The following is a 24,717-nucleotide window of genomic DNA, read 5'->3' as shown; positions in this document are numbered from 1 at the left end:
TTGTCAGCTCTCAATTTCAGGGCAAAGTTTATTTGAAGAAATTAATTAACCTGTGACAATCTCCCCACTTCAAAAGCTGCCCTTCTACCTCTCAACCAAGGGGCAGTCGTGTGGATGGGGAAAAAAAAGAGGGTGTGGTCTCACTATGCAGTTACTCTCTAGCCTTCACTATGTGCTGTCTCAGCCTTGAAACCCTCTGAACAAAAGCCACTTGTTCAGAGCAGTGGTGCTATCTTGAGAGCATTTTAGGTCAGTAACCATTTTCTGAATTCACTGGTCACATTCCAATCAGTGTAATCAATATATGCGTTATCAGTAGTGGTCAAAAGTAGACAAGAGGCACAGGTTGTTGAGGGAATACCCTCTATTAGAGGGTTCTAAGAATGACACATGGAATGCTCAATTTGTTAGTGCTCACCTACAACATAAAAATAAAGGTGTTGATACCCACTGTTGAGAAAGCAAGTTATAATCTGAGGGGATTCTGGAAAGACCTAACAAGGAAAGTACATAAAAAAGAATTCTGCTCACATTTCAGCAATGGGAATAAGAAAAGTTTAGAGCTTAGTCTCTGAATTACTAGAACTCTCAATCAAATGTATCTCTAGATGGAGACCAGCTCCTTTGACTCTTCATGGAGACTGAATGAAACCTTTATCATTATGCCTTTTTCCTCTAACTCTTCTCTTTAAATAAACTTCTAATCTGAAATCTGGTTTCCTGTATGAAAAGGCCTATTATGGGCAAACAACCAATTTACATATGGTCTGTAAACTACTTTCCTGTAAGATGATTAATAAAAACATGAAAAATTTTGAGTTTCCAAATCTGCCAGGTTGAGGTCCCCCCCAAAAAACAAGAGATCCATAATGTACCTATACTCTTGGCATAATTACAAGATCCATGATTGGGGTGCCATGGTAGCAAGAGATTAAGTATCCATCAGCAGTAGTGGCTCTCTTGTCCTGGAAGTTAGTGTATGGCCTCCTCAGTAATCATTTGTAAGTCCAGTGAGCAGTGGCCCAGCCCTGGCCCTTGCACAGGTCCCGATGGCGAAGAAAACAAGCATGGACTCGAAACCGACGACCACAGTGGGGACAGGCATGCAGGGCTCCCGCATGGGTCTTCATATGCTCTGTAAGGTGGTGCTTCAGCTTGAAGCGCTTGTTGCAGATGCCACAGCCAAAGGGCCGAAGGCTGAAGGTCAGCATAATGTGCCGGTCACGCTTTGGTTTCACGGCAAACCGCTTCCCACACAAGCAACCGAAGCATTTTCCATCTGCAGGAGGTGTCCCCCCTAGCTTCACAGGCCCATGAACAGCCTGCCCTGTTCCCCCAGGTCCCCCACCCCCAGACAGGATTTCATTCCCATGAAGATCCACTGGTTTCCACGATGGACCTCCTCCAGATGTTGCCCCTGCTCCTGAGGGTGGCAAGAACCGTAGCTCTTCAGTCCCTTCAGTGTCCCTTACAGGAAACACTGTGGTCTCCTCCTTTACTTTTCCAGACTGAGTTCCACCTCCTGATATCTCCTCCTTAGGCTCAAAGGGTTCCTGCTTAATGTAGAAGATTTTGGGGGGTGGTCCAGAAGAAGGAGTCGGAGGTTCAGGTGGTGCGTTCTCATCCTCTGGAAGCCTACGAGGAGTAGCAGATATGGGCAGTGGGTGGGATCCATGAGGATGGGGAACCCCTGATACTCTCACAGGTTGAGGAGTCTGAGAGAGTGCTGCTGACCCCTGGTCTTCATCATCATCATCATCATCTTCCTCCTCCTCAACTTGAATCCGTAACACGTCTCCCAGTTCACTCCCCTCCCCTCCAACAGGGTTCTGGGTAGAAGACTGCACAGGGGTCTGGAAAGGGGAAGACCGAATGCACCAACCTCCTGCTGAAGACGTGGTGGAAAGAAGAGTGTGATAACCTGCTCCACGGGTTGAAATTCCACCACCTGCAGTTTCTAATTCTCTAAGAATCTCTGAGCACTGATCTACTACTTGCCACATTTGGAGGCCACTGGCCACAAGAAGGTGGGCAGGGAGAGCATCCAGTGGCAGGCGCAGGCGCCCTGAATAAATGAGGTGAAGCAGACCCTCAAAGGCATCAGCTTCAATGACGCTGGGCAGGGTGAGACGTGGAGCATCCCCCAGAAGCAGCTTGTCGTGGAAGTAAGGAGAGGCAGCAGCCAGCACTGCTTTGTGAGCCCTAAGTTCCCGGCCCTGCACCAAAAGGGACACATCACAGAACTTTCCCTCTAGTCTGTGACGGTTCAGGGCTTCCAGAAGCAATGAGCTATGCTGACGGAACTCAATCTGGATGGTCCGTGGGGCTGGGTTGCAGTTCGGGGACGGGGGAACAGGAGGCAAAGGTGTCGAGGTATCCATGGCCCCCTCAGAAGGAGATCCCAGAGGATCGAATACAGGAGATGAAGGGCAGGGGTAGACCCCACGCCGGATGAAGGCTGTGAATGAAAAAGACAGGGGTCACACGAGCTCTGAATAAGGGGACCGTGTCGCCTCAAACACCTCCTGCCTCCCCAACCCCCCGACACGTGGAAACTTCAGTCAAATTAGTTCTGCGCACTCCCGCACCAACAAAACAGAAACAACCAAAACCAACCGGGATTTTAACTTCCAAGGCCTGTGGAAGAAGATGAGGAGGTCCTTTTCCTTTAGCCACGAGCCTGACTCACCCCGCCGGCCCGGGACTGAGCCTGCCGCCGCTCCGTTTCCCCCGCAGGGCCCAGCTCCCGGGAAGCAGGGGCCCTTTGAAAGCCACGAGCGCCGGCCGGGCAGCTCGGAATGCCTCTGTAGCTGTCGCGCAGTCCGGACCGGAAGCCGCCGCCTCTCCGTGGGCGCCGACGCCGGATGCGGCGGGCGGGGTTAGGAACAGCCAATTGGAGGCCTACAAACTTCGTGTTGCTAGGTTGCACGGGCGATAATGCCGCACTGTGAGAGGCAGCACCGGGAGGCGCGAATGGCCTCGCGGCGGGGTAGTGGCCCCCCGGCAGAGCACTACGCAATGGGAGGGGCGACTAGTGAGCCACCCTACAATAAATATGGCGCTTGCGTCCCGTTAGGTGTGAAGAGGGCGAGATTAAGTGGGCACCTGCAGCGTGGGCTAGGCATTGTCCACATCACCTTGTGTCTTACCTGCGTCCCGTATGTATGTCGATGCTGCCATCCTGTTTCCTATGGCCAGCAGCTGGTGGGTCTGGGATTGGAATCCAATTTGCTAAGGAACCTTGTTCTTTCCTCCATTTCGCATGGGAGCGTTTTTACCAGCAACTAAACCTTATTTCTAGGTAATTATTTTTTTTAAAGGATGTATGCAGATACATACTTGGAATCTCTTATCAGATAATGCTACTCTTCCTTGGCCTCTTTACTTGGAGTGATGGGGCAATGGTGAGAGAAGAGCTAGACTGGGTGTTTGGCCAGCGCAAAACCATGTTGAAAAACAGACAGCGGGTCCAAAATGGAGCTCGTTGTGTCAAGCCCATGTCTGCAAACCACTTAATCTAATTGCGGCTTCACTTTCTCGTCAGAATGTAACCTTGAACCAGTCATCATGGATTACTTTAAATACTAGTGAGGTAATCCATCTGAGTTCTTTCATGCCCCTTAGGAAAGCGACCTTGCCTAAAACAATGTATTCTTTGCTAGGGCCTCCTCTCAAAAAGCAGGTATTCTCACCCTGCTGGTCCTCCTTGAAGTCCCAGCTTACAAAAGTCAGCATAGCGATAAAAGAACAATCTCCGTTTATTAAACATGATTTATCTGTTTCACCACACACTCCAGAAAAAAAGGAAATGGGGCTGGGAGTGGAAAAAAGGGGGTACTGGTGGGGGTAAAGAAGGCTGGGAGTGGGCTTGGGTAGGGAAGGAGAACCAGAGAAAACAAAATAAAACAGGTAGGAAGAGCATCTCCCTACCCTTAGGGTGGTGGGTAGGGAGGGTAGGATGGGGGGAGGGGGCCAGGAAGCTCTGTACACAGGGGTTGCCCCCAGCCCCCCCACACACACCCCAGATATGTACAGTACAAACCCGATAATTACAACAGCCAAATAAGAGGAGGAAAGGGGGTCCTGGGTAGGGTCTGAGGTTGGAGAGCAAGGAAAGAGCACAAGGATAAAATTTCACATATTTACAACTTTTATATAAGTATAAATTTGGCCCCGGCTGGGTGTATGTGGTTAGGAGGAGGGGACTGAAGGGGTACTGTCCATACAAAAGAAAGAAGGGTGGAGTCTGTGAAGAGTCTGGAACGCAAGAAGGGATGAGGGGGCAAGGCTGGGTAGGGGACAGCAGTCAAGGAAGAGGGGGTGTCAAGGAGGGGATTCTCCCCTCCCAGGACCTATCCACCCTAAACCCCATCCATCCTACCTCCCCTATCCCGCCAGAGAGCTATGTACAGAGAAACACCGAAAAATTGTGGAGCTGGCGGGAGGGAAGGAGGTGGAGGGAGATTGGGGGGGGGGGGGGAAGAGAGGGTAGCCCAGCCCTGTCCTACCTCCCCCAGGGGACAGAGTCATGAAAAGGGGCCCCCAACACAGGTCCCCCACCCTGGGGGAGAGAGACATGGCTTTTCCTAGAGTAAGTTCCCCCCTCCCCCTGGGAGTAGAGACCAAGAAGAGAGAGGGGAAGGGCAGGGGGCACTGTGTGTGTCATGGTAGGGCAGATCAGCTAGTCTGTCCTCCCCAACATACACACCCTCCTAAACCCTAACCCTCACCCTAACCTCAATTCCATCCCACCCAACACACTGGGGGAGGGGGGGGCATCAGCCCCCTCACCCCGCTCTGGGACCAGCCAAGAGCAGATCAGGTGTGGGAGGAAAGGGAGACACTCCCATTCCCCCCTTGCCGCCCCCACCCTGCCCCGGTGGCCCCACCACCCCATCTGGGTTCTGGGTGGGGAGGGAATAAATTTAAGAGTGGTAGGAGAAGGAGTTTGTGCGTGCTGAGCCCCCCCAGACGCTCCTGAGAAATCAAGGGGTAATAGGGCCCCCTCACCTGGGGTCCCCTCCCCATAACAAGGGGGACAGGGGAGGCCAAAATGGGGTGGTGGAGGGAAGTTAGATTGTCAGCTCTGGTTACTGCTAAAAAATCACCCTGAAGTTGAAAGTTTGGAGGTGCCACACCCCCACGGTGGGGGTGAGAGTCTGTCCCCCAGTGCTCAGGGGAACGATGAGGCAGAGGATGGGGATAGCACCCCGGAGTAAAGGGGTCAGTGTGGGGTAGGTGGTGTCCTGGGACAAGGGTCACAGGGGGCAGCACCCCAACAGGAAGGAAAGAGGGGCAGCTAAGGGTTCCTGCTTTCCCTCCTGGAAACGGTGCAGTTGGGGTGGGGGACTGGTGCCCCCTAAAGAGGCAATCCCACTGTCCTTCAGCGACGTCCAGTCCTGGTGGTTGGTGCTGTTCCAGGGTGGGGTGCATGGGCAGGGAGGTCTGTGGTGCTGGGTGGGCTAGTGGTCTGCGGTGTTTCGGAACTCGCCGTTCTCGGTGATCTGCAGCCGGGGTGGGGGGGGCGGGGCTGGGGGGGCCAGGCCGTTCCAAGGTGGGGCCAGCGTCACACGCGGGTTTGTTGGACCCAAGGGGGGAAGCTGCCTCTCCTGCAAGACACCAAAGAGGAGAGCGCGGACTTATTGAGACGCTTCGCAGGGGCCTGGGTGTCAGTCCCTAGCCACCCCCATAGCCCACTCCATAAGCCATGTCCCATCCCCTTCCCTCAAGACAACCCCCACCCCCCACCTTCTATTTTGTTTCTCACCTTCAGTAGAAGTTACATCTTCTGGGATCAGGGAGAAAAGAATCATACCCTAGATTCCTAACAGGGGCCTTCAACCCAGGGAGTCACAACGAGGACACCAGTGCAAAAGAAGCAAGTTCCTATCTCCCCCACACCCCAACCTAACCCTTGTATCTACCCATACCTGGCCCACCCTTCTCTTGGAGCCTTTTCCTAGCCCACCTCGAATCTGAGGTAGGAACTTTGTGTTGAGGGAACACAGGAAGGCAGTACAGCAAAACCTCATTAATCCAAACCCCTATGGATTTGGAATTTTTTCATAATTTGAATAAAAACTGGGCTTGAGCTTTCCTTTATCTATGAAGAAAAGTGTGTGCTAAGCAAATTAATAATGAAAATGTGTCTGTAGGAGGTACATTTAAGCTATACCAAAAAACAGATTTTTCAATTCTATCTATTCATTAACGCATGCTCCCTAAGGGCCTCAAGTGGAAAAGCCTTATTCATTGAAGTTTACTTACTGTATATATTTTGAAGACATGCATTTCATTAAATAGACACTGTCATTCAGTTTTGACACTTATTCAGAGTGGCCATCTTCTCAAATATAACATTCCAAATTAGAGGTTTAACTGTACTGGGGGGGAAAGGAAGGGGATTCAGGGAAGTGATGTGGGAGGGCTGCCTCTCTCTCTCATGCTAACCAAAACCAGCTAGGAGCTTCTGCAGAGACACAGTATGCCCCAATCTCTGCACCCACAGGAAATAGAAACGCTTCATTCCTTTCTACCCCCATGTTCCTTTCAATCCCTCCCCGGGCTCCTACTTAAAAGGTGAGGTGTACCAGACCCTACTCCCATCCCTGGTCCTATTTTATCCCTTCCTACTGCGCCCGGACCAACTCCTGGCTCCTGCCCTCAGCTCTGGCTTCTGTTCCTCTACCGGGAGAGGAAAAGAAAGCCAGCCATCTGTACTATACGTCTGGTTGCTCACTTGGCTTAAAATAGAGGCAAAAAAATTAATTTTTAAAGTACTGGCTGAGTTGTAGAGGGACCAATACCTGAAAGTGATTTAGCAAAAGTTTCCAAATTATTTCCTGGGTGACAGGGCATTTGGGCCTGGCAACCTAGTTATGTTTGACCTTATCTCGAAAGTATACAAAATCATTCCAAGTAAAAGTTCCAAATCAGCTCTTTCTTCCAAATCACAGAGCTCCCCTCTCAGAAGGTCACTAAAACCCCAGCCATAAGCAAAGCTACCTTCTTACAGTTTGGTGAGCATCTCACACATACTTTCCACAAGTCAGCAAGAGAGGAAATGAAGGATGGTAGGGGATCCTTAGTATGGCTGGAGAGGAGGGGAATGAAGGAAACCTTAGATTCCCTTCCCTCTGCTTGTCTGCTGGCGACAGCACACAGGCATGCCCCTACACCCCCATGGACCCAAATTTAGAAAGTAGATAAATTAGGGTGCCATTATTCATTTTACAAAAGAATTCACTGCAGTAGTCTTTTAAATGGTGAGGTCCCCTGGTGCCTTTCAGCATCTGTTTACAGATCACTAACTACTTTGACAGAGAGGCTGGGCAGGCAGAGAGTTAAAATTACAGTGTGAGGAGCCACTGCCTGCTGCAGATCAATCCCACAGAAAATAAAGCATCTCAGAAATGATGTCAATGGCCAACAAATTCCCATGTATTAGCTTTTTAGGTAGGACTGTGTCTGGCAAGGCCACTGGGTGGTGGGAGAGGGAGAGTAAGTGACATTAGCAATCCTGGGATGTGAGCTCTGACAGGAAGAAGAGAGGTTATTTAACATGCTGTTCCTGGCATCTCTGCCTGGAAATCAGTATGCCTACGGAGCCCAAGATCTTATCTAGAAAGTCATCTCACCCTACTTCCAGCTGCCACGCCACATGGGCCAGTCCATATTCTAACATCTGTCATGGCTCCCTTCTTGCTCCTCATTGTTCCACTCACCCTGCCTACTGTCCTGCCATCTGAAGAGCATTCTTTCCAGGCTCCCCAAAGCCTCCATGAGTTAACTGGCCCCTCCCAATTCCTACTAATGGGGCTGAAGAGGAGCCCTAGCTGCCTCCTACCTCACAGGTGTAAGGAGAAGAGAGAGTAGCAGGTGAGAGGTAAGAAGGAAACGTGTAGGGGACAAAGGTTAAGGAAGGAAGAGGAAACCCCAACCTACCTGCTGTAGTCAGAACAGCCCCACTAGCCAGGGTCCCCCAACCCATCCTCACCACCACCCTTAACAAACCCCACCCCCAACATCCCAACCCCCAAGAACGCTCTGGTGAAATGGGGGGTGACAGACATACACTGGAGAGGAAGAGGACCGAGTTAGGAGGAGGCTGGGGTGGGTTTTGTAGGAAAGGGCATGTGATCTGAGAATGCGCAGGGCCTGTCCAGGGTAGGTGCCTGGCATTGGTCAGGTATCACTGAACCAGCTGGTAGGCAGCAGGAAGTACTCTCTCTGGGCAGTGCCTTCGGAGACGGGTCTGTACAGGAGGGAGAGGGAGGGCAGGGTGTTGGAGGTTCTCAGGTGTAGAGGGCAGTAGTGAGGGGGGAGAGGCTGTGGAGAGTTGGAGGGGAGTGGGCTTCATGACCAACCTGCAGTGGTCCGGAGTCACCTCCCCCTGTGTCCTCCGCCCGTGGTCAAAGCGGAACCAGGAGAATTACCTGATGAGGAGCTGCAGGGGGAGAGAGTGGGGTCATGGGGTCAGGAGCCTTGGAGGAGGGAAAGCCTGACCTTCAGAGCAGGAGGAGGAGCATGGGTGGGAAAGTGAGCAGAATTTGGGGAGAGCAAGGGGCAAGGGTGCAGAAGGGAGGTCCTAAAAGCTGGCTGGTGAGAAGAGGGAGAGCAGCAGGGAAGTGTAGAGTTAGTCAGGTGTGAGGACCAGAGTGGGAGACAGGCCAAAGGAGGCTGGACTTAAACGCTGAGGGAAGGAAGAGCTTACAGGGTGCGAAGGTTCAAGATCTGAAGAGTCAGGAAGACTATGTGGGGGCTGGCTAGGAGCTGGTAAAATTGGGGAGCCAAGAGAACCATCCAGAGCCTACGGAAACTAGAACTCATACCGCTTTGTGCTCTATTCTAGTGAAATGCAGCTTCTAGCCCTCCTGGCCCCAGGAGAACTCAGAGGAAGCCGAACTCCCTGACTGAACAGGAGCAGGCACAAAACAGGCAAGGATTCCAGGAACTGGGTGTAGTCTGGGGGCGGAGAGAGTCAGGTTCTGGTAGGCCCTGAGACGCAGACAGAAGTGAGAAAGACAGGGTGGGAAGGCACGGGGGGTGGGGCTGACACTGCCAAGAGTCACAAAGGCACAGACGATGGGATGAAGATGGGGTCACTGAGAGGCGAGGCTGCTGAGAGCAGCCAGTGGACAAATGGAGGACAATGGGAGAGACAGACAGCAATGGGGCTGGGATGCTGGTGCAGTGAGGGCACGAAGGACCGTGGGATGGATGGGGATGGGACACGGAGAAGATAAATGACATTGTAATTTCCACCTGAGCGTCGAGCAGCCTCTTCTTGGGTTCGGGTAGTGGCTCAGCCATGGTGGGGTGGTCCCGGCGCAGCTCCTCCTCCACCAGCATCAGCCTGAAGGGACGGGCTTCAGTGGGGTTAGTGGCGGGCACTAACCTGCCCATAGAACTCCTGACCCCCGGAATGCATGCAGCTCTCAAGCATTCTCCTCCCCTGCCCTCAGAATCCCTCCGTTGTCCCTGTTATTCACCTTCCTCTGAGGGACCCTCACATCTCTCTGCTAAGAACAGCTTTCTGAGCCTCAGACTTCTACCATCCAGATACCCCTGTCCCTCCACCCTCCCATTCAGCACAGTGCTCTCCGACTGACCCTTTGTGGCTGCAGACGTGGCTTCCACGTCCCCCATGCCACCTCACTGAGCCCAAGCCATCTCCTGTGCAGCCCTGGTGATGCCCCTCAGAGGGGTCTCCTACAATCATTATTATCCCAGCATTTGTCTGCCTTTGATAAAGATCCTCAAAGTGATTTCTCATAAAGGACAGCAATTAGAGCGGTGGTTTTAAAAAAAAGTTTCAAATGAAGCTTTGTTCTTCTAATTAATCTTACTCAAAAATACATTTAGAATGGATCAAAATGGAGCTGGCTCTGGTTGGAGTGAGGCCCAGGGTCCCATCCCGGTCTCAAGATAACTGAGGAGCTCCGTGAAGCAGTTGAGAACGTGCACAGGCCTTATATAAGAAGGGGCATTCCTTTTCTAATGGAATACCCTTCCAAGGCTGGAGAGGAAGGGATGGCCTAAGATGGATGGTCAGAGGGTACCTTGGCCAGGGATCCCTACCCAGGTTTAAGGTGAATATCACGGGCTGTGTTGAAAGTAGCCAGTGGGGAGCCCCAACCTAGGCTAGGTCCAAACACATAGTGATTGATGGTTGGACAGTAACAGGCACATTTTCCAAGGGCTTCAAAAGTTACTCTATCAGTAGAGAAGTCAGGGTGTACTAAAGGGACACTTACTACACTAAGCAAGAGGTTTCCTTCCTTCTGGTGATGGGTGACCAAGTGTAGGGGCGTGTGAGTGTCTGGAGTTGGGGTCTGAGGGCTCTCTTCAACCTCAGGCTCTCCCTTGCTGCCCCTCCCCAGGCCGCCCCTCACCTGCCAATGATGCTCTTGATCTGCGAATCCTTCTCCACCTGCTGCTGCCTTAGCCTCTTCTCACTTTGCTCCAGTCGGGCCTGGTACTGCATCAGGATTTTGCTGGTCTGTTCTTCCTGGGACAGCAGCCTCCGCTCATACTCTTCCAGCTTCCGGTTGGACATGTGCAGCCGCTCCTTCAGTGAGTGGATCTCCTCCTCGTACTCCTTCACCTGCCCGCCGGGCACACGACCCCGCACTGTGAGGGGTGCCCTGCCCTGACTCCAACACCCAGCCTCCAACCCTGCCTGCCAAGCACAGCTGCTGCCAGATGAGGGACATCCCAGCTGCCTCCTTTAGCCCTTTCCCTGCCTATTAATCATATACACACACCCACTTTTTCAAAGGCCCTTCCATGGAGCTGAGGATCCCTCAAAATGGAGCATGGTCATGTAGACTCCCATACCCTGAGAGATACATACATGTCCTCACATGTGCACCTGGTCAAATGAGGACCCATACAGGAACCTAGGCAGACTCATGGACACAACTTGAATGACTGTACCCAGAAATTAAAAGCTAAGGTAATTCTTCAGCCTCAACCCAGACCACAGAGCAAATGGAGACCAGGAAGGAGAGTCATTGGCTGCGGAGAGAAAAGGCTCTACCCTGGGGACAGAGGGTCTGGATTTCAGGAGAGCCCAGGCTGAAAATCTACAATAGCTCTCTATCGATAATGAGCCTGGAATTCTGAGGCTAGAAGGGTATAGAAGAGTCATTTTTCTGTCGTATTGGCTCTAAAGTCTGGAGCTGTGCTATCCAATACAGTAGCTACTAGCCACGTGTAACTATTTAAAAATTAAACTAAAAATTCAGTTCCCCAACTGCACCAGCCACATGTGGCCAATGGCTACCATATTGGACAGTGGAGATCATAAAACATCTCCCTCATTGCAGAAAGTTCTACTAGATAGTACTAGTTTAGAGCCTTCCTCAACAAAGATTCCTCATCTAAACCACACATACACACAAAAAGCAGATCTGAGACTCTATTCTTGTTCTTTGAAGAGCACACACATACTAACCCTGTCCCAGAGGCCAAGGAGAAATGTTAATTCACTACCAGTAGGGCTTAGTTCTCTGATGGAGCTTGCTGAACCAAGTCCATCAAACTCAGTCCCAACATTTCCACCCCTTGCAAGAAACCTCTCTCTGCTCCCAAAGTTGGAGCTGAACGATCTTAACATTAACCTAATTCTGCAGCCACACTCTCCTACAGGGTTCTTGGAACAATGGCTTTACCAGGGAATTTTCTGTTATCTGTATGTGTCCCAGAGTTCTTGCAGTCTTTTGCCCTGGGCCAGCACCAGCTAAGAGGCTGAATAGTCTTTCCACACAGGGTTCGACCGACACACACCACTTTGCAACACCAACCCCATTACATATGCCCCTGGAGCAGAGACTGGGTAAACCAGACATTGCTTACAGTGTAATTGCAACCCCTCTGCTCCCACCCAATTTATCAGCTCACTGAAAAGGAAAGTAACTTTGTTTTTCCTGAGCAGTCATAGGAGCCAGAGCTTACGTTTTCCCTGGGGAAGAACATGGAAGTAAGCCTAATATAGAACATGTTTCTTTCCAGATAGTCTATGATGTGTATAACCCATAAAATAGGAGTTGGAAATGAATTGTCAACAGACTGATTGCATCTGGTCTCCCCTAATAGACTGAAGGCTTCTCAAGAGAGGGGAGCAAGTCTTTGTCTTTTTCGTCCCACCATTACTACCTGATCCTGGATGTTTCCTTTGGCCATGACAAGAGGCCTTTCCTGTGGGTAAAAGGAAGGACAGGGGCTTGGGGCTGGTTGGGCTGGCGTACCCTGTCCAGCCGGCTCTCATCCATTGACTTAGAGTACTCCTTGAGCTTGTACTCTTCCCGCTCGATGTGGGCACTCTCGATGTCAGCCGACAGGTGAGGCATATTGGAGACCCAGGCCACTGTCCGCTCGGAGGCTGGCATTGTGGGGTTCAGTGTGGATGGCGTCTGAGAATGCTGAGACAGGGTGAGGTAGGGCAAATAGAGAGGAAAGGTGGGAGAAGGCAGGGTGCATTTAGAGTAAACATTGACAAGAGAGGAGTCCCAATCCTCGTCCCCTGCTCTAGCTTTGAGTGCCTTGTGCGTGCTATGCAAGTTATTTATTGTATCTCCCCTTTGAACGTGAGTGCCACAGTGGCAGGGATTTTTGTCTGTTCACCGCCAAAACCACAGTGCCTACAGCAGCACATGGCACAAGGCAGGTACTCTACACACGTGTTTAACAAGTGGAAGGAGGTGAGAAAATTATAAATTCAGACCACAAACTAATCTACTTTCACCTCCACAGCCCATTTCCTTCTTCCCTTCCTGCCGTCCTTCCGCCCTCACCTACCTGCTTGGTGATGGAGGGCTTGAGCCCCCCACCCCCTCCGCCACCGCTTCCCCCGCTGCCCCCAATGCTGCCCTCCTTGCTGAGGCTCTGTTGCCGTGGACGGGCAGGGCCGTAACTTGGCTCCGGCGACTGCAATAGATTCCCACTGGATGGCCGGGGTTTCTGGGCAGCGCTGACTGTCAACTGCTGAGACTTGCCCCTCTGCAATGGAGGTGGCTGGCCCCCACCACCCCCGCCACTGACCCCTCCGCCACTCCCACCTCCAGGCCCTGAGGGGGCAGGCCTCTGGGGACCAATGGTGATCTGGGGAGGGGACAGCATGTGCTGCAGGTTGTCCTGGAGTGAGAGCTGCCGACGAGTGAAGTCAGTACCAGAGGGTCCAAACTCATCACTGTAGCTGTGACTATGAAGGATGGAAGCGGCAGGAGGCTTGGGGACCCCTGAGGAGAGGTCCTCGCTCTTGCTATAGCCATGGAATGGGGCAAAGGTGTCCCCTGGGGGTTCTCCACCTCGGTGGTGGTGATGGTGGTGATGGTGGTGATGGGAGGGGGGTGGGCCATGACCGCCACCCCCTCCGTGGCCCCCTGGGGGGCCTGGCCCATCAGCAGCCATGTGGAAGAGAGGGTTCTGGAAGGAAAGGGGGATGCGCAGTTGCTGGGCAGGGACACCGTCCGTGGTGACACCCATCTGGCTGAGGCGCATGCCAGCTGCCGTGATGGACGAGCCACTCCCCTGGGAGAGGCGTCCAGCGGGTGCAGGTCGCAGCCCCAAGGCGGCTGTCAGGGAGGCCTGGCTCGAGTGCAGCAGGTCCCCGACGGCTGCCAGGTTGGACACACTGCTGCTGTTGAGGCGGCCACTGGGCCCGTCACCCTGCAGATCCAGCATGGAGACACTCTTGTTGACACTCAGCATCTTCTGCTCTGGCTCTGTGATGTCCGAGCTGCTCGTGCAGTATGCTGGCGAGGAACGGGCCAGGGGTGGACGGCTTACATAGAATAGGTCTTTCCCCCCACCAGGGGGTGGTGGGGGTGGCTTTTCCTTGGTTGGGGAGGGGAGGCGAGCCATGTCCATAGAGCTGTCGGAAGGGAAGGGGCACACAAGCAGAAGGTAAGGCCAAGGCTACTGGCAATTGAGCCTGCTGTGGTCTGGTACAGGCCTTGAGGGGAAAAGTGGGACCCACAGGGAAGGGCTGAGAGCTGATGGTGGCAGCTCTGGACAGGGCAGGGAGGATGGGAGGGGATACATGGGAAAAGGAAAAGGACAAAGCCCCTTGAGGAAGGGAGTGAGGCCTACAAGAGGGGAGATGGGGGCAAGAGGAGGAATGAGGGTCAAGTCTGGGCAGATATGGAGGAGATGAGGGTGTATGGAGGAGGAGAGGAGAGGAGAAAGGTGAAGGCCACTGGAGTGGGAGAGGGAGAGCAGACAGGAGAGGAGGGCGGGGCAGGGGAGAGCCCCTCACCTGTTGAGGCCTCGCGCCATGAAGGACTGAAGGTCGATGGAGCTGGAGAGAGATGGAAAGAGGGGCAAGCACAGACAGAAAGAAGGAGAAAGGTGGGCAGAAGGCACAGACAAATGGAAGGGGAGGCAGAAACAGTGGAATGGATGCAGCATCATGGAGGGAGAGACACAGGCAGAGGAACAAGCAGGGTGGCCATCAAAATGATGAGCAATAGCTGAGGTGAGCACTGCCCATCAGAACAGCTGTGGTGGCTCGGGAGGCCCTGCTAGGGTCCAGGTGTTACTTCTCTAGCACTGGGTGGTGGCGAGGTCTGAGGGAGTCTGGTGGGGGCTGGGGCAGTGCTTATTTCCAAGTAGTACAGAGATATCTGAATGTTTGGACATTATATGGCTGATCCAACATGTGCTGGCTGAACTTCAGCTCAGGGACAAGCATGGGCGAGCATGGGGGCAAAGCAAATCAAGCTGGAGCTGGAGGAGCCCCTGCACTTTTTTGGGAGCTCCATGTTTCTTGCTCCATCTGGCTTTAAAGGGTTCTCACAGCCTAATTGCTGACTGTACCTGTCTCCTTACCATTTTCTCAGACACCTGCTTCTTTTTCCTTTCTTTCAAGCCCTACAGAGGTGCACGTGGAGCCCAGTGAAATATATTGGGAACATAGAAGTAGGGGTCCTAGGGCACAGGTGTGGGGGTCCCAAGGTGCTCACCTGTTCAGGTCCCGCATCATGTAGCCCTGCATCTCAGCCGATGGGCCCCGAAGTACCATGGGCTGAGGCCGGGGTCGCTCACTCTGGCGGCTTGGCTGCCTTTGGATATTGGGGTTCCTTAGAGCTGTGCTGATGTCATTGAGGAGTCGGGGCAGTGGGCCCAGCTTCAGGAGAGCTTCCTGGAAGGGTAAGGCTATTACCTGGGGGCTAAGTGCCCAGTTCCATGAGGGCCTCAAAGGGTGCACATGGAAGGTGTCAGAGCCAGGGGAGTAGTGGTGGTGCATTTGGGAGCAGGGAGGGGAGAAAATTCTGTGCAAGGGGTAGTCTCTCAGGTCACAGGAGCCTCTGGAGACAACTGGGGATGGGGCAAAGGGGCATTTGCTGACCTTGCTGAGCTGGGGCAGCACCTCCCAGAGCAGGGCATGCAGCGTGGAGAGCTCTCGGCCCAAGTCGATGTATCCCTCAAAGCTACTGCTATTTGTCAGCGTGTCTAGGTTGGAGATCTCATACAGGAACTGCTGCATGGAACCCCACTCCAGCTCCAGAAACTCATTCATGAATCCCAGAAAGTCCTCCTTTGAGGTAAACCTGGCCAAGGAATCCAGAAGGTTGAGGTCACACACACACAAGGTCTTACACCCACACCTGTTTCAGGGCCTCTGGGACTCAGGATACCCTTGTTGCCCACCCCTAGCCTGAACCTTTCCTTACTTGGAAAAGTTAGCCAGGTTCTGGATGACCTTGGCGATGAGGGTAAGGGTTCGTGAGGTCTGCTCATCTGGGTACTCCTGCATGAGCCCAAAGAGACTGGGCGACATGATGGCTGGGCAGAGGAAGCGCAGGAAGAGTGAGGCGCTGATCAGCCTGTCAGCGATGTCCTCCCGACCCCGCTCTGCGCAGCGCAGTCGCCAAGATGCAAACACCTCCTTCAGCTCCCTCGGGAACACACTGGGGGGAAGGGGTAGGGAGACAGAGAGAAAGAGAAAGAAAGAGAGACCGGGACTGAGCCCCAGAGACCCTCAGCTTCCAGGGAACATGCTGAGGGGGGTGGCAGGAGGTAAGGGTGTGGAAACAGGTGAGAGAGACAGGCAGGGAGGGGCCACAGGAGGAAGACGGGAGGCTGCTGGAAAAAGAGGGCTATGGCAGAGATAACAGATTAGCGGAGAGAAATGGAGAGGCAGATAAGGTGAGGGGAGAGAGACACGCAGTAGAGACAGGGATCGTGAGAGAGACCAGGAGAGAAGAAAAACACACACCAGGGAGAGACAGAGATGGGAGAGAGATGGAGGGTCACTTGAGGTACAGGGAGCTCGGACCCCCCAACTCTTCTGAATTCCAGGGAAGTGAGGCATGATCCCCAGTCCCTGGAATGGCTCAGAGCTCATGTCCCCCATCTCCTGTTCCACGGTCCACTTTAATAATGTCCCACTGACATCTTAAGCTCTGACTCCGCTAAAACAGAGCACACCAGTGCTTGCACACCTCCAATTGGCTCCTTCTCCTGACATCCCTGGTTCTGTGAGTGAGGCCACGGGTCTCCCAAACACCAGCCTCATGGATTCTTCAGCTATCCTGACTCCCCACAGACATGCCCCTCCTTTCCAATCAGTTGACAACTGCTGCTAATCCTTTCCTCAGAGGGTCATTCTCACAGCTCTTCTCTGCTTTGCCTGCCACCACTCCGATCAGGATCTGACTTCCATGCCTGACTGGTTAATAGTAGGCCCCAACTATTCTGGACTTCATTCTCCCTGCTCCAGTCACCCCCACCCCCCTCTGCCTAAGGATTAATCTCCTCAGTCATGGTACTTGGCACTAGCACAATTAATGGCATCCCATGACCTACCAATGAACTCAAACTCCTTAACCTGGCAGCTGAGGCCTTCCAGGTTCTAATTCTAATCCCCCTATACAGACATCTGTCCCACCACTCTCCATTATGAGCCATGTGCTTCATTAAACCTGTCCTAACTGCTGTCTCCTTAAAGTTCTGGGCCTTCTCACATTCATGCATATGCCTTCTTCCATAGCCTTTTACTGAAATTTCCTCTTTCCCCACCATATCCAAATACCAGAACCTGACCCAGTTTCCAAAGCCCAACTCAGGGGCTCTTCCTCCATGAAGGCTTCCATGCTTTATCTCAAAGCTCTGCTTTCTCTGACCTTATATGTTACATGGGGGGACCCTCACTTGGCACTTAACACATCCTACAGCTGTTTTGTGGCATTTATGCCTCTAATTTGTTCCTACTCATCCTGGTGGAGGTCCTCTGAAGGCAGAGGCCCGACCCCATCCCTCTGTGACTGCTTTTATAGCACCCAGACCAATGCTTTGCCTGTAACTGGCCCTCAGTCCTCTTTGAGGATGGACAGATGAATGAACAGATGAACATACAGCTCCCCAGACCCTGGCCCCCCAACCCAGCGTTCCCAGTCTCACCAATGGGAGTTGACCACCTTGCACAGGGCCAACTCACAGCACATTCGCAGGTTGGCCTGGTGCTCTGCCAGACTGGACGCCGTGCACTTGATGGGGTCCACCTCACAGTTCTCCTCGGACTCATACAGAGCACGAATAAATTCCCCTGTCGGGGGAGTACAACAGGTGTGGTCACCCTCTCTAAGGGCAGGGACAGGGGCTGCTGGGTTGGGGGTATCTAAGAACCAGGTGGTCGGTTGGAAGAATCAAGCCTGAGGAAGGGTAGACTTGGGGTCTGAAGTAGCCAGGTTTAAGGTTGGGGTAGACATTTGGTAGGTTTAGGAAGAAGAAACCTGAGGGTGGGCCATACCAATGGCATCCTTGAGGTATTTCTGACCAATCAGTCTCATGTATTCTTCTATGGCTTTAGTGGCGAGCGTGTTCTCGCGGAATATGAGGTGCTCCCGCTCCATGAACCGGTCCACCTCCGACATGGCCATGTCTGAAAGGAAGTCCTGCGGCCCAGGAAAATCCAAGGGTCAGCCTCTGTACAACCCAACCGCAAGAAGACAGAAGTGCCCTATCCTCACTGCACACCCCCCCAAGCAAGTGCCCACTCCCAGGTCACCTTTTCTTGAGGGCACAACACTCAGCACAACACTCACCTTGGCCTTGCCTGTACTCTGCAGGATATGAACCAGTGCACTGGCTACCTCCTCCTTGCCTTTGACATTCAGGGCAGGCTCCAGTACTGCACACAGCATCCGATAATGGTTGGTGACATACTCTGCAAACTCCTTATACAGCTCCATGGGCAGGATGCTCATCGTCTGGTATCGTGCTTTCAGTCGCACAGCCGGGCATCCTCCTTTGCCCTTGCCCCCTGAACCGCCCCCTGACCCCCCTCCTCCTCCTGAGCCCCCCATGCCCCCAGAGCCCCCGCTGCCTGTTGGCAGGGTTACGGGGTACCACTGCTCTGTGAAGTGGCGCCCAGCCAGGGTGGCCACGGGCACAGTCACCAGGCCGACATAGCCTGCCTTGTCCTTCTTGCGCTTTTTGTCTGAGTCACGGTACAGATGTAGCCGCAGGGCACGGACAGCTGGCAGGTTGTTAAACTCGAAGTGCTCGCCCCAGAAGACGGTGTCCCCTGAGGCTGAGCGGGGCTTGGAGGTGGTGCGGGCATACAGCATATCATCCAGGCAGAGCTCACAGTAGTACCGCTTCTTGGGGGGCAGCTCCCGGGCCTCTATGATCCACAGCTTCAACACATTGTCCACCCGGCGGCTATTGTCCTGGCATGATGGGGTGGGCATGGCAGATAAAGGGGAAGGGACAGAAAGACAAACATTAAAAGAGATACAGTGAGGAAGTGAAGCAGAGTCTATGAGACAGAAACCACAAAGCTGAGAAATTCATGTTCCCTTGGAACCTGTGAATGCAACCTTATTTGGAAATAGGATCCTTGCAAATATAACCATACTGAGAAGTAGTCATACAAGATTAGAGCGGGCCCTAGACTCCATGACTGGTGTCTATATGCAAAGGGATATTTGGAAACCAGAGACACACAGAGGAAAGACGACCATGTGAATTCAGATGGTGGCAGAGACTGGACAGATGCAGCTCAAGTCAAAGACTACAAAGACCACTGGCAGCCACCAGAGCTCCAAAGAAACAAGGAAGGATTCTTTCTAGAGCTTCAGAGGAAGCAAGGCACTGCCAACATCTTGATTTTGGATTTTTAGTCTCCTGAACTGTGAGAGAATACATTCTGTTGTTTCAAGCAGCCCAGTGTGTGGTAATTTGTTACAGCAGACCTAAGAACCTGATATAGTAGCTCATATATCAAACAATGGAATGAGTATTAGGAAAAATTTTTTAAGCTAGAATAATAAAACAAAGATACTAAGGTAAAACTTGAATGGAAGAACTGGGAAGCCCTTCAAAGACAATAAGAAGTTAATTTAAAAAATAAAAAGAATTGCATAAACACAGGTGGCTACATAGTTAGTGTGAAAGGGCACGGAGGGATATAATTGACCACCAGACCATTGTGAGGCACAGGTGATGTTGCACCATGAAAGGAGCAGGGGTTAGATCACATCCAGCATCTTGAGTCTACTTCTTTAAGAAAAACACTGAGAAACAAGGGTTCCCCCAGAAGAGGGTCACCAGGACTTTAAGTCATTAGAAAATAGGATACAGAGAATAGCTGATGGAACTGGGAGCATTTCTCTGGGGAAATATGTCTTGGGAAAAACAGACTCATACAATTTGTGAGCCAAAGGGACCTTAGAGATCATGGAGACCAACTCCACTCCTACCAGTTTTACAAAGGGGAAACCAAGGTCTAGAGACTTAGCTAACTGACAGTTGTATGTGTCCTACAGAAAAGCTGTAAGCTGGGGCTGGGCAAGCACCTGTCAGGGTACTGGTGGGGCATTTCTGCTTGCAGGGGAAGACAGACCAGAGGACTTCCAGAGCCCCATCAACTCTATAAATCTATGATTTCTTTAGCAGGGAAACAGATCATGAGGTAGAAACAAAGGGAAAAGAAATAAGGGACTCAGAGAAAAATGGGGATCACCTTTTGCTCATCCAAGTCTCCTCCACCTCAGTTCCCTCTTTTCCCAAGTCTCCCCTCCTTTAGCTCACCGTCCCCCCTAGGCCTCTTAATTCCCCATGGCCTGACCTTTGCCTTGCCCATGTTGACCTCTGCCTTGCCCCCTATACTCCTGATACCTTGTTTGGTTTTACTGCCCTCTGTAGATTCTCGATCCATTTGTCCCTTTCAGCCGCAGAACGACAGGCAAAACATTTTGTTCCTGACGATGTTGTTACCTAGAGAGGGGTGTAGAGTTGAGATGGGGCTGAAGAGGAGAGGTGATTCCTAAGGACTGGATACTCCACCACCACCTCTTCCTCCCTGGCCTTTTCCCCAGATCCTGAGGTTTCAGTTTTCTCAACATCCCCACCTGTGCCATTTTCTCAAGACCTCTCTGTCCTCACCCTCCATGACCCTGCCCTACAGTCCTACCCAGCACACTAGACCCAGTACCTCAAAACAGAACTCCTGACCCAGGATGGAGCTGTGCACTGGCTTGATAATGGAATCTTCATCCAGGTTGAGCTCCAAGGCCTCGGCTGCACTGCTAGGACTCAGCAAGGACTCATGAGAGTGTGACTCCTTAAAGCTCTGCATCAGCCGGGCCCTAGCAGGTGGGAAGTTCAGGAGAGAGGATCAGGGTCCCCACTCTCCTCACATGCCAGGGCCTGCATCATCAGTCTAGTTCCAGGATAGAGACCTGAGGAAAGGACCTCCTGAACCCCCTTTCCACACAGACAGAGAAAAAGAAACCAGCATATCCCTGTGGAAGGACATGAGGGATGTGAGAGAAACCAGAACCCTTAAAGAAGCCCCTGGCCCCCAATTCACACCTAAGGGATTGTGAGGACTGGGGATACCTATGAATATCTCAACCCAGAAATGGACCATGGCAGAAAAAAAAGGAGACCAGGTGGGGCTGGGACACTTCTAGGTGGGACTCCCAGGTGATCTCCAAAATCCAGAGCCTCAACATAAGGAAGAAAAGTGGAGGAAAAGAACCAGAAGTGCAAAGGTGTCTGTCTGGGCCTGGCACACAGTTAGTGCTTACAAAACATTTGATAATTCAAAGAATGAATGAATGAGGTAAAAGGACAAGCTTTAGCCAAAATCAGGGTTTATGGTAATTACAGCAGCCCAAGGAAACTAAGAGGGGAAAATTACAAAAGACAGGAGAAAGCTGTGGGCAGAAAAGTGAGAATGAAGAGACTGAAAATGGGGCCTGGGGCAGAAAAACAGCTAGGGCAAGTAGAAAAGGGGGAGGCAAAGGTATGTGCAGAAATACAGAGGATGGGAGAAGGCAAGGAGGGGTAACTGGAGCGATGGATGTGGGAATAGAGATGGGGAATAAGGGGAGGAAATATGGAGGAAAGCAGAAGACAAAGGGAGCTGAGGAACTTGGGGATACGGGCACAAAACACTGAGGAGCAGGGTAGTGAGCGCTATGAAGATGGCTAGGGGATGAAGAGTAGAGAGCAGCAGGAAAGCAGGAGGGGGTGCTCGGGTGTGGGAGCCTCCATGGAGCTATTTATAGCAGCCCCGTCATCTCCAGCTCCACTGCCGTCAGCGCCACGCTCCCCCAGCCCCCGCCCCCACGGCCAGGAATACCATGCCATCACCCCACCACCACCAGCCCCAAAACCAGCTCTGATGACACAGGAGGGGGCAGGGGAAGGTGTGACTCACCTATCCCCACCTCCCTACCTGCCCAGTCCTGGGGGTGGCCAGACATGGGGGAAAAGAGGACAGGGTTCTTCCTGGAGAGTGATTGGGTGAGGGGGAAGCCCAAAAGGGACCCCAAGAAGTGAGCAACAGAAGCAGGCATCAGATGTCCCTCAATCCCAGCCCTAGTGACACTGCATTCTGGACTTCTCTGAGGACTTCCTCCTCAGGCTTTAGTCCCTGGATTAACCCCACAGCCTCCCCTCCCCAGCCTGCCAGCCTGTCCGCCTGTGCCAGCCTCCCCATCACTGCCATGCTCTCAGCTGTCCCTTCCCTCACCCATTGGTATCTGTCAGCCCTAGCCCCACTCCAACCTGCTACCCTCCCCTCATACCCTCCAACCTACATCACACTGCTCCTCTTCTACCGGCCCCCACCCCTCCCCTGGATTCCCTCAGGGCTCCACCACTACTTCTCTGTCCCTCTGTACAGCTCCTTCAACCCCTGGCAGGAGCCCATCCTCCAACTGGCCAGAAGAGTCCTTCCTTGGCTTCAACTTCACTCTTTCCTGCCTCCCTGTTTGTCCTCTCCCTGTCCCTTACCCCGTAACATCCCACAGCCAATCTGAGGCCATCAACCTTGGTAGTCAGATAGTCCCCATTCCTCAATCCCACTGTAGAGCCCCCTCTATCGTAACCCAACTCATCCCTCCCGCTCTAGCCCTGTACCGGTCATGGTCAGCACTTCGGAAGCGAGGCAGGATCTGGCGAAAGCTGCTGGTCCGGTCAAGTTTGGGTTGTGACTTTGTGCGTTTGATGGAGCTTTTTAGCCTCCGGCTCAGGAAGCCTTGCTGGGGGGCAGGAAACGGGGATAACGGTGGGTTAGGGCAGGGTCAATTCTACATACTGAGCCCTCAGCTGGTAGAGTCCCTGGCTGAAAGTGGGATGGGGGGAAAAGGGCAGTCCTCAGAGGCGAGGAAAGGGAGATCAGAACCCTGCTACCAGCTTGTCTTCCTTTGCTCCCGTGGGTGCGAGCACATACACAAACACACACACACACACCAGCTTGGAGAAGGTAGGAGGGCTGGTCTGAGAAGCAGGGAGGGCAGAGCCAAGAAGGGGGAAACCAAAACGGTGGGAAGTATCTGTCTCTCTCCCCCTCCCGCTCCTGTCTCTTTTCTCAGAAGCCTGGGGCTCCAGCTGGGACTGGAGTTGGGGACCCAGCTGAGCCACATTTGGCAGGCACCTTCACTCACCGAGGGCCGGAAGGGCGCAGCAGGGGCGGCCTCCATGCTGTACTGCTTTCCCCCTGGGACGCTCTTCCTCCTCGAGCGACCCAAGTGGTATTCTGGAGGGAAGGAAAGGGACAGAGGGAAGTTGGGGAGGGGGTCGCTGTCAGTCCAGGTTTCCATCCCTGGCCCCAGCACATTCACCCACCTCCCTGTCCCTCACTCCAGCCTCACCTACCCCCCGGAAAGCAGCAGGAAGAGCAGCGGCTGTAGAGAGGCTGGCGGCGGGAAGAAGGGGGCAAGGTACCCGAGCTAAAGCCCCCAGAAGGGGACGGTGTGGGAGGCCTTAGGCCCATGATTGGGGCCGGCAGTCAGCAGAGGGGCATGGCTGAGAGGGTCAGTAAGACCCGAATAATAAAGAACATGGATCCAGAGAAGATAAGTCCTTGGTGCCCACCCCCCAAGAAGAGGCTAGCTGGGGTGGGGGTGGGGGGATTGGGTTATGGTCATTGCCCATAGGGAAGCTTTCCTCTTCCCTCAGCTGGGCACATCTTGTACCTGCCCCCCTTTTCCTGGAATCCCTGTCTGTCTGGAGGGCCAGGGCTGCCTCCCATGACCCCCTCCTTGGATTGGAGGGGGAAGTCTTGGAAGAGACCGGTGAGGGAAGAAGCCTGGGAACAGAAAATTGAAGGAAGGGCCAGGTAGGGGGGAGGGGAGAAGGGGGCCGGTTCCACTTGCACTGCAGTGGCAGGGACTCAGAAGGGAAGGAGGAAACTGGAAAGAGAAGAATGCAAGGGAGTGGGGAAAATGAAAATGGGCAGTGAGGGTTGGGGGACTCCCAAGTGAGGGTAGGGAGAAGAGGAGGAGGGGAGGTGAATGCGGATGAAGCTTGGGACTGCCAAGAGTCTAGAAGGGTGGCAGCTCGGAGGAGGGAACCTGAGGCTCTGCTGGCAGGGAATTTAGGGGGCCGAGGGGCTAGAGAATGAAAGGGGGGGTGCCAAGCTCCGGCTCCAGCTCCAGAATGGCTGCCCAGGCCTGGGCTCCCCCCTCAGCCCCACAGTCACCACTGCAGCCAATGGGGGGGGCAGGTGCTGCATCAGGGGCGGGGCTACCATCTCCAGGGCAACAAGAAGCTACAGCCTGGAGGGGGTTGGACCGGAAGAGCTGCCAGTTAACCCTCTAGATTCCAAAGCAAGGAGGGCCGTATCTACTTTTTTCATGGCTGCTTCCAGAACTGCAAATTGCCCTAGAATCAGTCCCCAGGTTCCCTTTGTCTCTAAAACCCGGGTGTTAGGTCTGCACACAAAAATGTGGATCCCATGAAACAGGAGCCCTTACCAGTCCCTCAGGAATACATGTGAATAGCACAGAAACATACACCGAGCTGTGGGGGTACATGTATATGAGAACCATGATGCAAAACGAAATAGAGATCTAGGTGCTTAAAAGGTGTACAGACAACTGTGAGCACAGGGGTGCTGCTGATCCACGTGTGGCCCGAATGCCTTGGGTAATCATGTAGGCAGCACATTACAGAAATGGTCGTTTAACCCTGAGATACAAAGCACCATGTTACATGCTTGAGTACACCATGATCCCAACCACATCAAGGTGTCTCCGAATCCCACAAACACAAACATCCTTCATTCACATGAAAAGTACAACTACATCCACTCTGTCTCAGGACAGCCCCTTCTTATACCCCAACCCTTCCCTGACTCCAAACAGGCATCCGTGATTGCTACCAAGATAAAGAATAAACAAGGAGCAAATGTATTAATTATCCTTCTGTTACACACTCAACAAGGCATCTAAGGGCTCAAGATATCCTTGTCCT

General features: G+C 52.9%; 2 protein-coding genes across 8 annotated transcripts in view; both read right to left on the bottom strand.

The window, feature by feature from the left end:
• On the bottom strand, positions 1-2,821 carry ZBTB9 (zinc finger and BTB domain containing 9). Of its 2 annotated transcripts, none has more exons than XM_090280402.1 (2): positions 2,617-2,821; positions 1-2,458 (listed from the first exon to the last, which is right to left on the bottom strand). In XM_090280402.1, exon 2 carries the CDS (start codon positions 2,379-2,381, stop codon positions 996-998), a length of 1,386 nt encoding a protein of 461 aa, XP_090136528.1. In that variant the 5' UTR covers positions 2,382-2,458; positions 2,617-2,821; the 3' UTR covers positions 1-995. The 2 variants fall into 2 exon arrangements, with proteins under 2 accessions (XP_090136528.1, XP_090136529.1); XM_090280403.1 differs by having other exon boundaries at positions 2,690-2,821.
• Positions 2,822-3,740: 919 nt separating this feature from the next.
• The window catches only part of SYNGAP1 (synaptic Ras GTPase activating protein 1), a 31,885-nt gene continuing 10,908 nt past the window's right edge, over positions 3,741-24,717 (bottom strand). The window contains exons 4-21 of one of the 6 annotated variants that reach the window (XR_016512000.1): positions 22,908-22,999; positions 22,381-22,502; positions 20,444-20,597; positions 20,128-20,226; positions 18,051-18,677; positions 17,756-17,900; positions 17,407-17,551; positions 15,678-15,914; positions 15,353-15,554; positions 14,967-15,145; positions 14,261-14,302; positions 12,802-13,876; positions 12,252-12,425; positions 10,395-10,606; positions 9,265-9,355; positions 8,367-8,446; positions 6,268-6,383; positions 5,547-5,609 (exon numbers count right to left, since the gene is read on the bottom strand). Coding sequence is in view for 3 of the 6 variants with exons in the window: in XM_090282214.1 (XP_090138340.1) it covers positions 5,463-5,609; positions 9,265-9,355; positions 10,395-10,606; positions 12,252-12,425; positions 12,802-13,876; positions 14,261-14,302; positions 14,967-15,145; positions 15,353-15,554; positions 15,678-15,914; positions 17,407-17,551; positions 17,756-17,900; positions 18,051-18,677; positions 20,128-20,226; positions 20,444-20,597; positions 22,381-22,502; positions 22,908-22,999 (3,743 nt within the window). In the remaining 3 variants the exon portion in view is untranslated. Of the gene's footprint in view, positions 5,610-6,267; positions 6,384-8,040; positions 8,255-8,366; positions 8,447-9,264; positions 9,356-10,394; positions 10,607-12,251; positions 12,426-12,801; positions 13,877-14,260; positions 14,303-14,966; positions 15,146-15,352; positions 15,555-15,677; positions 15,915-17,406; positions 17,552-17,755; positions 17,901-18,050; positions 18,678-20,127; positions 20,227-20,443; positions 20,598-22,380; positions 22,503-22,907; positions 23,000-24,717 lie in introns of those variants that run through there. The other 5 variants (XR_016512001.1, XR_016512002.1, XM_090282214.1 and 2 more) reach the window with 5 other exon arrangements.

The sequence above is a fragment of the Furipterus horrens genome, unplaced genomic scaffold, assembly GCF_987537825.1.
Source record: "Furipterus horrens unplaced genomic scaffold, mFurHor1.1.pri manual_scaffold_6, whole genome shotgun sequence".
NCBI classification, from domain to species: Eukaryota; Metazoa; Chordata; class Mammalia; order Chiroptera; family Furipteridae; genus Furipterus; species Furipterus horrens.
The sequence above is the reverse complement of the archived record's forward strand: the minus strand, read 5'-3'. Positions and strand labels throughout refer to the sequence as shown.